We start from the raw sequence: 11,830 nt of genomic DNA on the forward strand, positions 1-11,830 counted from the left end.
GCCTCCCAGGTTCAGGCGATTCTCCTGCCTCAGCCTCCCAACTAGCTGGGATTATAGGTGTGCACCACTATGCCCAGCTAACTTTTGTATTTTTAGTAGAGTGGGGTTTCACCATGCTGGCCAGTCTGCTCTCCGTCTCCTGACCTCGTGATCCGCCTGCCTCAGCTTCCCAAAGTGTTATTTGTGCCTGGTACATGGGCCACGGCGCCTGGCCCTTTTTTATTTATTTATTTATTTTAAGAGACTGAGTCTTACTCTGTCTCCCAGGGTGGAGTGCAGTGGTGCAATCATAGCTCACTGCAGCCTCGGACTCCTGGGCTGAGTGATCCTCTCCATTCAGCCTCCTGAGAAGCTATGACTGCAGGCTCTGGCCACCATGCCCAGCTAAATTAAAACATACATATTTTTCTATTCTTGCTCCATTTTGTTTCACTTGGTTAAGTGTGATGGCCACAGCCCCACAAAACTGATTTCATTTCCCTTTGGTGGGTTTCTCAAGCCTGGGTAGGGTAGACACGGGATCTAGCTTCGTTGCCCCAGCTGGAGTGCAGTGGCACAATCAGAGCTCACCGCAACCTCCACCTCCTGGGTTCAAGTGATCCTCCCACCTCAGCCTCCAGAGTAGCTGGGACTACAGGTGCGCACTGCCACACCCAGCTAAAGTTTGGTATTTTTGGTAAAGACAAGGTCTCCCTATGTTGATCAGGCTGTTCTTGAACTCCAGGCCTCAAGCAATCCTCCTGCTTCAGCCTCCCCATGCGAAGGGATGACAGGTGTGAGCCACGGGGTCTGGCTCTTGTATATATGCTTGTCCCCATTTTCCAGATGAGAACACTGAGGTTCAGAGAGAAAAATAGAAATCATTTGCCCCAGGCAGGGCGCGGTGGCTCAAGCCTGTAATCCCAGCACTTTGGGAGGCCGAGGCAGGAGAATCACTTGAACCCAGGAGGTGGAGGTTGCAGTGAGCTGAGATCACCACTGCACTCCAGCTTGGGCAACAGAGTAAGACTCCATCTAAAAAAAAAAAAACTGTTGCCAGGCATGGTGGCTCATGCCTGTAATTCCAGCACTTTGGGAGACCAAGGTGGGTGGATCACAAGGTCATGAGTTTGAGACCAGCCTGGCCAATATGGTGAAACCCTGTCTCTACTTAAAACACAAAAATTAGCCGGGCGTGGTGGCGTGCACCTGTAGTCCCAGCTACTTGGAAGGCTAAGGCAGAATAATTGCTTGAAGCCCGGAGGCAGAGGTTGCAGTGAGCTGAGATCGCACCACTGCACTCCAGCCTGGGTGACACAATGAGACTCTGTCACAAAAAAAAAAAAGAAGGGAGTAAGTGGCTTCTGTAGCTTCCCTGCTGGCCCAGTCCCCCTCCACTGTCAAGAGCCTGATTTGGGGTCAGCAGGGAATTCGTACTGTTAGCCAGCCCCCATGGGCTTCTAACTAGCTTTGAGAAGCCCCAGCCTGGGTAGGGGTAGAGGTCACCACCCACTAAAGGGAAATGAAATCAGTTTGGGGGGCTGTAGCCATCACACCTAACCAAGTGAAACAAAATGGAGAAAGAATAGAAAATAACAACGTGCTGTCATACTTCAGGGGCCATCTACATTTTATGAGACTTGTTTCAGTTAAAAATAGGTATGTGTGAATGGTCACAGGCCCTGTGTTGTCCATAATAGCAAAAACTGGAAACAACTCAAATGTCCCTCAGCAGGTGAACTGATAAACACACCACAGTATGGTCGCACATGGAATACTACTCAGCGACAAAAAGCAACGAACTCAATACAAGCTACATGGATGAATGTCAAAACTATTATGCAGAGTAGGCGGGGCGCGGTGGCTCACGCCTGTAATCCCAGCACTTTAGGAGGCTGAGGTGGGTGGATCACAATGTCAGGAGATCAACACCACCCAGGCCAACATGGTGAAACCCTGTCTCTACTAAAATACAAAAAATTAGCCAGGCGTGGTGGTGTGCGCCTATAGTCCCAGCTACTTGGGAGGCTGAGGCAGGGGAATCGCTTGAACCCGGGAGGCGAAGATTTCAGTGGGCTGAGATCACACCACTGCACTCCAGCCTGGACGACAGAGAAAGACTTTATCTCAACACCAGCACCAAAAACAAACAAACAAACAAAAACAACAAAAAATAAACAAAGAATATCTATCTATCTAGATATGTATATATCTGCTGAGTAAAAGAAGGAAGAAGGTAGAGGATGGCTCATGCCTGTAATCCCAAAACTTCGGGAGGCCAAGGCCAGAGGATTTCTTGAGCCTAGGAGTTCAAGATCAGCCTGGGCACTATAGTGAGACCTCACTTCTACAAAAAATTTTACAAATTAGCCAAGCATGGTGCTGTGCACGTGTAGTCCAGCTACTCGGGAGGCTGAGGTGGGAGGCTCACTGGAGCCTGGGAAGTGGAGGTTGCATTGAACCAAGATCACATCACTGCACTCCAGCCTAGGCAACAAAGCAAGACTCTTTAAAAAAAAAAAGCCAAAAGACATGAAAACTTAGAAGTGACTAATAGAATGGGTCATGGTATAAGTTGGTGGAGAGGGTGGTTACTGAACAGAGCATGAGGGAACTTCTGGGTAAAGGAAACATTCTACACCTTGGTTTTGCTGGTGGTTACATGGGCATGTACAATTTGTCAAAACGCAGCGGGGTGCGGTGTCTCATGCCTGTAATCCCAGAGACATGGAGACAACTCCACTTTGGGAAGCCAAGGTGGGTGGATCACCTGAGGTCAGGAGTTCAAGACCAGCCTGGCCAACATGGTGAAACCTAAACTACAAAAAATTCACCTGGCATGGTGGCGGGTGCCTATAATCCCAGCTACTCCGGAGGCTGAGGCAAGAGAATCACTTGAACCTCAAGAGGCAGAGGTTGCAGTGAGCTGCAATCGCACCATTGCATTCCAGCCTGGGCAATAAACTCGAAACTCTGTCTCAAAAAAAAAAAGAAAAAAAAAAAACAACAACTTATTGAACACATAAAATAGGTATAATTCATTGCAGATGAATTACACCTCAATAAAGTTGATTTTTAATCATGTCTATGCATGGGTGCATGTACTGAGTTGTAAGACAGAATATGTTTCTTATGGGTGGGATGTGGTCCAGAAGGTTTTTTTTTTTTTTGAGACAGAGTCTCATTCTATCACCCAGGCCAGAGTGTGCAGTGACATAATCTCAGCTCGCTGCAACCTCTGCCTCCCAGGTTCAAAGAATCCTCCCACCTCAGTCTCCCAAGTAGCTAGGATTACAGGCATGCACCACCACGCCTGACTAATTTTTCTTTTTTGTATTTTTAGTAGAAATGGAGTTTCACCATGTTGGCCAGGCTGGTCTCAAACTGCCGACCTCAAGTGATCTGCCCACCTCGGCCTCCCAATGTGCTGGGATCACAGGTGTAAGCCACTGTGTCTGGCCTCCAAAAAGCTTTGAAAAATCCACCATGACCTCAGTAACACTCAGAAAAACTGGCCCAGTCTGGGGCCGAGAGATTCCAGGGCCAAGCCTCTAGAACCCTAACACTGACTTTGGCAAGTCTGAGACCAGTTTTCCTCTGGTGTAGGCAAGGGGCTGGGCATCAGGGCATCCAGAGATGCCACTTCCTGGCCTTGACCTTGGGTGAGTGATTCTATGGTTCAGGCCTTGGTTTCCCTCAAATCTCTCAGGGAGATAAAGATAGGACCCTACCTCAGAAGACAGGGCAGCGAGGATATAATTAGAGGTCTCAGGAGGCGGAGGCCCAGGGCACAGGGCCTGGCTTAGAGTGACAGCTCAAGGGCCCGTGGCCATGGCCATGGTCTTATTAGGGCTGGGGAGGTCCCAACCCATGGTGTCTGCTAAGGGACTGGGGCTGGGGAGAGAGTCTAGGCCGAAACTAGGCCCCTCCCAGCTGTCCCCATCCTTCACCACCAGCCCCAGCTGTTTGTTCCTCTCTCCCAGGAAACCGGACCCGGCTCGCCAGGGTCCTATTCTGGGGCCGGAATGCTGTGTCAGCATTTCCTGCGTGGCTCCAGGGCCCCGGGGGAGGGGCGGGGCTAGCGCCAGGTCAGCAGACCTAGCCCAGAGGAGAGGACGTCCCCTCCCATACTCATGGCCCCACACCCTGAGGAGCCACTGGGAGGGGAAGGTGGAAAGGACCGGGTGATGGCAGCCCCTCCTCACTCTGGTCCCCTCCCCATCCCCTGCCCAGGCCCCAGAAAAGCGGGCTGGCTATTCTGGGAGGGACACCTGTTGTTCCAATTCCCATCCCTGCCCCCAGCTGGGGCTCAGAGATTCAGGGAGTGACCCAGCTAGAGAGACAGCGAAAATCAGAGGGCCTGAAGCCAAAGAGCAGAGACAGAGACAGGGAGACTGAGATGGAGGGAGAGACAGAGACATGGAGACAACCCAAAGAAACAGATAGGGAGAGACACTACCCAAAGACCCTCCAACACCGTTAGCAACCATTGGGAGTAGCCCTCCTGCCCAAAACGAAGAAGGAAAGAAAGACCCAGTACCCAAGAGATCCCTCCCTCAGGAGACCCTCAAGGGCTAGGAATTGGAAGGAGCTGTGTCCTTCAGCCTACCCCAGCCCCCTTCCCAAGAATTTAAATAGGTCCAGTCTGGAGCAAAAAGAGAATTAGGGCTAAGGTGGGGGTGGGGGATGGCTAAATTAAGCCCAGGAATTAGAACCACCTTCCCCAAGTGCCTGCTTCCAGGATGGTGGGAGGGGGTGCTCTCTCAGGGGTCCTTCTTGTGGGGGACAAATCGCTAATGTCAGAAGGGAGGGCAGCCCAAGATCCCCCCTCCTCATTCTGGAGTCCCCAATCCTGCTAATTCTCTGCAGTGAGAAAGGTGAAGGAGACTAAAAGACAGAGTGACAGTCACTCAAAGTGACACAGGAAGAGACCTCGAATCCCAAAGGCCATCAGCAAGCCGGACAGGGACATTCAGAGACAGAAAGACCCTCAGACAGCCCCGAGAGACAGCTCCACAGACTCCCTAACACAGAGATACGCACCGTCCGCAGGAACTGGACCTCGTCCTCGCCTTCTGCGTCACCCATGATGTCGAGGTCCGAGGGCCAGGGGCTGAGGTTGGAGAATAGAGGGGGGGGGCTGCGGGCTGGGCGGGAGGGCTGGGGGCGGGCTGGGGTCGGAGACCTCTGGGGACACCAGAGGCACCCGCGAGGTAGATGGAACTGCGAGGCGAGCACGCGTGCTGGACAGAGATGGGAGGAGGGCCCCGGGCCCCGCCTCCGCCCCCCATTGGACCAGGAAGCTCCGGCCACGCCCCTTCGCCGGAGCCCCGCCCACATGCCCCATATCTTGACTGGAGGTTTGCGTCGCCTCCGGAGGCGGGGTGGGAGAGGGAGTGTCTAGCTTCGCTCTCTCCACCCCCACGGTAAGTAACTTGCCATCATTCTCCCATTTTACAGAGGGCAGACTGAGGCTATGAGTAGGGAAGCCCTTGCAAGATATCACTCAGCAGAGCAGGGATGTGCACCAGGTCCCTTGACTTTATAAAGCAGCATAGTGATTAAGAACAAGAACTCTGGCCAAGAGTGGTGGCTCACCACTTTACCCGGCGCGGTGACTCACGCCTGTAATCCCAGTATTTTGGGAGGCCGAGGCGGGCGGATCACCAGGTCAGGAGTTCGAGGCCAGCCTGACCAACAAACATGGTGAAACCCCGTCTCTACTAAAAATACAAAAAATTAGCCAGGCGTGGTGGCACGCGCCTGTAGTCCCAGCTACTCAGGAGGCTGAGGCAGAGTAATCAGGCGGAGGTTGCAGTGAGCCGAGATTGCGCCACTGCTCTCCAGCCTGGGGGACAGAGCAAGACTCTATCTCAAAACAAACAAACAAAACCAAGGACTAGCGGACGGGCGTGGTGGCTTACCCCTTTACCGGGCACGGTGGTTTACACCTGTAATCCCAGCACTTTGGGAGGCGGAGGCAGGTGGGTCACCTGACGTCATGTTTGCCTAGCCGACTCTACTAAAAAACTACAAAAATTAGCTGGGTGTGGTAGCAGGCGCCTGTAATCCCAGCTACTCCGGAAGTTGAGGCAGTAGAATCGCTTGAACCTGGGAGGCGGGGGTTGCAGTGAGCCGAGATCGCATTCCAGCCTGGGCAACAGAGCGAGACTCTGTCAAAAAAAAAAAAAAGAATCTATCCGGGCGCGGTGGCTCAAGCCTGTAATCCCAACACTTTGGGAGGCCGAGGCGGGTGGATCAAGAGGTCAAGAAATCGAGACCATCCTGGTCAACACGGTGAAACCCCGTCTCTACTAAAAATACAAAACATTAGCTGGGCATGGTGGCGCGTGCCTGTAATCCCAGCTACTCAGGAGGCTGAGGCAGGAGAATTGTCTCAACCCAGGAGGCGGAGGTTGCGGTGAGCCGAGATCGAGCCATTGCACTCCAGCCTGGGTAACAAGAGCGAAACTCCGTCTCAAAAAAAAAAAAAAAAAAAAAAAAAAGAATCTATTAAAATTATCTTTTTTTTTTTGAGACGGAGTCTCGCTCTAATATAATTATTAGTCCAGGCACGGTGGCTTACTCCTGTAATCCCAGTACTTTAGGAGGCCAAGGCAGACAGATCACTTGAAGTCAGGAGTTTGAGACCAGCCTGGCCAACATGGTAAAACCCCGGCTCTACTAAAAATACAGAAATCAGCCGGGTGTGGTGGCACAAGACTGTAATCCCAGCTACTCAGGAGGCTGAGGCACGAGAATCATTTTAACCCAGGAGGTGTAGGTTGCAGTGAGCCAAGATTACACCATTACACTCCAGCCCAGGTGACAGAGCAAGGCTGTCTCAAAAAAAAAAAAAAAAAAATTATTTTATTAACATGTAGTAGTATCCAGAAAGTTATACAAAACAATATCCCATAGTTAAACAAAATTTCATAGAAATCGTTATTCAATGTACAGTAGGTTTCTATATGTTTCATAATACTGATGTTAATATAATTGCAATAAATAGCACAAAAGTTTGTGTCATGGAATTATATAATTTGACATTATACAATTTATAATTACATAATTGTATATTTAGGTTAATGTAATTATACAGTACAATTCTATGTTGTATCTATTATGCATTATCTAACACGTAGTTGTCTATTAAATATTGGTTTTCCCTAAAACTTTATGTAAATGTAAAATGATTCTGTGTCATTGAGCATTATATCATAAGATATTAATAGTGTTTCTTATTTTTGTCAGTCGTCATTATGTGTTTTAAGACCTACCCCTGTTGCTCTGTGGACACCTGGTGTGTGGTGGTGGTGGCTTTGCAGGATTCTTTGGTGACCGATCCCTTCTGTTTATCCACACACCCCCACTGGGAGTGGACACCCAGGCTGCCTCCAGCTTCCCCGAAATAATGCAGGAGTGAATGTCTGTGTATCGGTCCCCCAGGAAGCTGAGGGAGAATGTTTTGTTGTGCATGCCCAGAAGCGAATTGCTGGGTGACATATCCGTGTGCACAATTTGTGTAAGTAGTGCCGGGTAGCCCTTGGCACGGCTACCCACTATCAATGCGTGAGGGTCCCTGGGTCCCCACATCCCCAGCCCCCACTTGGCATTTTCAACTTTGAATTTTTGCCAGATTTATATAGGAAGACTCGCTGTTTTTAAATTTATTTTCTCATTTTATTTTTAGAGGTGGGGTTTCACTTTGTTGCCCAGGCTGGGGTGCAGTGGTGCAATTATGGTTCACTGCTGTCCGGAACTCCTGGGCTCTAGGGATTCTCCCACCCTCCTGAGTAGCTGGGACAACAGGCTTGCACCACCACGCCCAGCTAACTTTTAAACTTTTTATAGAGATGGAGTCTCGCTATAATGCCCAGGTTGGAATTGAACTGGTGGACTCAAGCAATCCTCCTACCTCGGCTTCCCGAGGAGCTGGGATTACAGGCGTGAGCCACCGAGCCTGGCCTCACTGTCATTTTAATTTCCACTTCCCTGATCAGTTACTAGCAATTTCCAGGGTCTTCTCAGGTGCCTATCAGAGTTTCGGGTTTCTTTGTTTTCTTCTCATTGTGCTCTCTGCTTTTTTTTTTTTTTTTGGAGACAGAGTCTTGCTCTGTTGCCCAGGTTCACTGCAACCTCCGCCTCCTGGGTTCCAGCAATTCTCCTGCCTCAGCCTCTCAAGTAGCTGGGATTACAGGTGCCCACCATCTTTCCCAGCCAAATTTTAAATTTTATTTATTTATTTGTAGAGACAAAGTCTCACTCTGTCACCCAGGCTGGAGTGCAGTGGCATGATCTGAGCTCACTGCAACCTCTGCCTCCCGAGTTCAAGCAATTCTCCTGCCTCAGCCTTCGGAGTAGCTGGGATTACAGGTGTGAGCCACCATGACCTGCTCATTTCTTTTGTATTTTAGTCTCGAACTCCTGAGCTCAGGCAATCTGCCCGGCTTGGACTCCCAAAGTGCTAGGATTACAGGCGTGAGCCACCGCGCATGACCTAATTTTGTATTTTTCAGTAGAGATGGGGTTTTGCCATGTTGACCAGGGTGTTCTTGAACTCCTAACTTCAGGTAATCCACCCACCTCAGCCTCCCAAACTGCTGGAATTACAGGCATGAACCACGACACTCAGCCATTTTTCTATCATGGTTGCTGTCTTTTTTGCTTGCTGATATGTAGCTGTTCCTTTTATATTTGTTTTGAGACAGAGTCTCACTCTGTCTCCCAGACTGGAGTACAGTGGCTCAATGCCAGCTCACTGCAACCTCCACCTCCTGGGTTCAACTGATTCTCATGCCCCAGCCTCCTGAGTAGCTGGGGTGAGACAGCAATACTCACCACACCTGGCTAATTTTTGTATTTTTAGTAGAGACAGTGTTTCACCATGTTGGCCAGGCTGGGTTCAAACTCCAGATCTTAAGTGATCCACCTGCCTCAGCCTCTCAAAGTGCTGGGATTACAGGCATGAGCCACTGCACCTGGCCAATATTCTAGATATTAATTTCTCATTGACTTTTAAATATTGAAAACACATTTTCTCTTTCTGTCATCTGCTATTGGTCCCATGATATCTTCGTTAAAAGAAAATCTGCCTGTAATCCCGGCACTTTGGGAGGCCTAGGTGAAAGGATCCCTTGAGCCCAGGAGTTCGAGACCACCCTGGGCAACATAGCAAGACCTCCATCTTTAAAATTAAAAAAAGAAGCCGGGCACAGTGGCTCATGCCTGTAATCTCGGCGCTTTGGGAGGCTGACGGGTGAATCACAAGGTCAGAAGTTCAAGACCAGGCTGGCCAAGGTGGTGAAACCCCATCTCCATTAAAAATGCAAAAATTAGCTGGGTGTGGCTGCGGGCACCTGTAATCCCAGCTACTCGGAAGGCTGAGGCAGAGCATTCCTTGATCCTAGGAGGCTGAGGCTGCAGTGAGCCAAGATTGCGCCACTGTACTCCAGCCTGGGCCATAGAGCAAGATTCTGTCTCAAAAATAATAAATAAAATTTTTTAAAAAATTAAATAAAATGAAAGAAAGAAGAAAAACAACAAAAAAGAAAACCTATATTTGGATGTTATCATATGCATCATTTTCCGGCCTTATGAGTTTCTGCGGTTTGATTCAGCAGGACCTTCCTTTGTGGTCATCAGTGTTGGTATTGTGGGTATTCTTGGCAAGCCCGAGGACTAAGGCCGCCTGTGTACAGACCAGTGCCAGGATTCCCGACCTCCTCTCTGAGGCTTTTCTGGGTCCCCAGAGCCTGGAGACACTGCCACACTACAAAGTCTCTGCTCAGCCAGGATTGTTGAGTCACATCTTCACAACACAGGTGCTACAGGAGATGGGCTGAGAGAGACGGGTAACACAGCATGGGGCCGGGGGTGGGGAGAAGGTGACAGACAGGAAGAGAGAGTCTGAAGCTCTGATAACTTCTCGTGATGGAAAAACTAAAGAGAACGGCTCCGTGACCGTCTAAATGTTCTGGTGTGGAATAGATATATATCCACAGTGCCTTCTTTTAGTGAAAAAAGAAAAGTGGAAAATATACTTCTGAGAGAACTGTTTCAATGAATACAAAGGCACTGTTTCAAAACACACATACTATGTTTGGCAGAATCACAGTAACTACTGTGACCCATTTATTCCACTCCTGGGTACAATATGGTACACTCTGGGTTCACCAAGAGTCAGATGCTCAAAGAGTCACAGCAGCCGCAACCTGGAAACAACTCAGCTGTCCATCACAGGAAAACCGATCAACACATCACGCAGGCCCGGCACAGTGGTTCATGCCTGTAAAGTCAGCACTTTGGAGGCACAGCCGGCAGGTTCACCTGAGCCTAGGAGCTTGAGATCAGCCTAGGCAACAAAGTGAAACCGTGCTTCTATAGGAAAATAATAATTAAAAAAAATTAGCAGGGCACAGTGGTGTGCAGTGGTAGTCCTAGCCACTCAGGAGGTTGAGGTAAGAAGACTGCTTTAGCCCAGGAGTCTGAGGCTGCAGTGAGCTAGGATCTCGCCACCGTACTCCAGCCTTGGTGACAGAGCAAGACCGTGTTGTGGAGTCTTTTTTTTTTCTTTGAGACAGAGATTTGCTCTTGCTGCCCAGGCTGGAGTGCAATGGCACGATCTCAGCTCACTGCAACCTCCACACCCTCTGAGTTCAAGCGATTCTCCTGCCTCAGCCTCCCAAGTACCTGGAATTACAGGCACGCGCCACCACGCCCAGCTACTTTTGTATTTTTAGTAGAGACGGGGTTTCACTGTGTTGATCAGAATGGTCTGAAACTCCTGACCTCAACTGATCCACCCGCCTCAGCCTCCCAAAGTTCTGGGATTACAGGTATGAGCCACCACGCCAGGCCAAAAAAAAGGAATACATTATAACCAAATATGATAACATGGAAGAACCGCAAAGACAAGACATGGTGAGAAAGAAGCCAGATACAATACAGGAGTCCCTTTTCATCCCACTGAAAACGAGACAAAATGACTGCACTAGGCTTTGGGTGAGTGGGGATCTGTGGGAATTCGTGCTGGGAAGAGACACGGGCTTGTGGAGGGTGAGAATGTTCTGTGTTTTGATTTGTATGAATGCCACACAGGTTTGCTCAGTTGCTGACATTTCATCAACCTAAATACTTAATGATTTATGTTCTTTTTTTGTACTTCAATTTTTAAAAATGTTGAGCATGACACATTTAGGTAGAAAGAAAAAAATGCACACTCAAAAGAAAACTCTGTATCTAGGAGCACACATTTAAATGATGCGCTTAGACGCACAGACAGCAGTTTGGACGAAACTTGACAACGTCATCTTGGTCCCTCCCTGCTTAAGAAAGACAGGGGGTGGGGAGGGGATCCCCAAGGGCTCTACCTCCATCTGTAATGGTTTTTGATGTGTGTGTGTGTTTTTAGGGTCTGGCTCTGTCACTTACACTGAAGTGCAGTGGCACCATCTTGGCTCACTGCAGCCTCGACCTCCCTGGGCTCAAGTAATCCTCTTGCCACAGCCTCCTGAGTACCTGGGAGGTCTCAAATTTCTGGACTCAATCGATCTGCCCGCCTTGGTCTCCCAAAGTGCTGGGATGACTTGGTCTCCCAAAGTGCTGGGATGACGGGCATGAGCCGCCGCGCCTGGTCCAGTCTGTAATGTTTTTTAAGGTAACAGTGGATGGTGGGAGGATTAAATTAGTTAATATTTTTAAAGTCCTTAGAGCAGTGTGTGGTACACAGTAGGTGCTATGTGGAGCTTTGTTACAATAAAGTGAGAAAGTAAAAATGTTTTCCAGAGTATAGTATCACTTAAACTAGGAATAAAAGAAACCTGTGAAGAAATATACAAAATACTGTCTT

At 49.2% G+C, this 11,830-nt stretch overlaps 1 protein-coding gene across 3 annotated transcripts in view; it reads right to left on the reverse strand.

Moving 5' to 3' along the window:
* The window catches only part of RYR1 (ryanodine receptor 1), a 153,053-nt gene extending 147,844 nt beyond the window's left edge, over window positions 1-5,209 (reverse strand). For all 3 annotated transcript variants that reach the window (XM_032248849.1, XM_032248848.1, XM_032248847.1), the window contains exon 1: window positions 5,023-5,209. In XM_032248849.1, the coding sequence (XP_032104740.1) occupies window positions 5,023-5,067 (45 nt within the window). In that variant the 5' untranslated portion in view covers window positions 5,068-5,209. The remainder of the gene's footprint in view (window positions 1-5,022) is intronic.
* Between the last annotated feature and the right edge of the window lie 6,621 nt (window positions 5,210-11,830).

This window comes from Sapajus apella, unplaced genomic scaffold, assembly GCF_009761245.1.
Source record: "Sapajus apella isolate SASKATOON/1434 unplaced genomic scaffold, GSC_monkey_1.0 scaffold68, whole genome shotgun sequence".
NCBI classification, from domain to species: domain Eukaryota; kingdom Metazoa; phylum Chordata; class Mammalia; order Primates; family Cebidae; genus Sapajus; species Sapajus apella.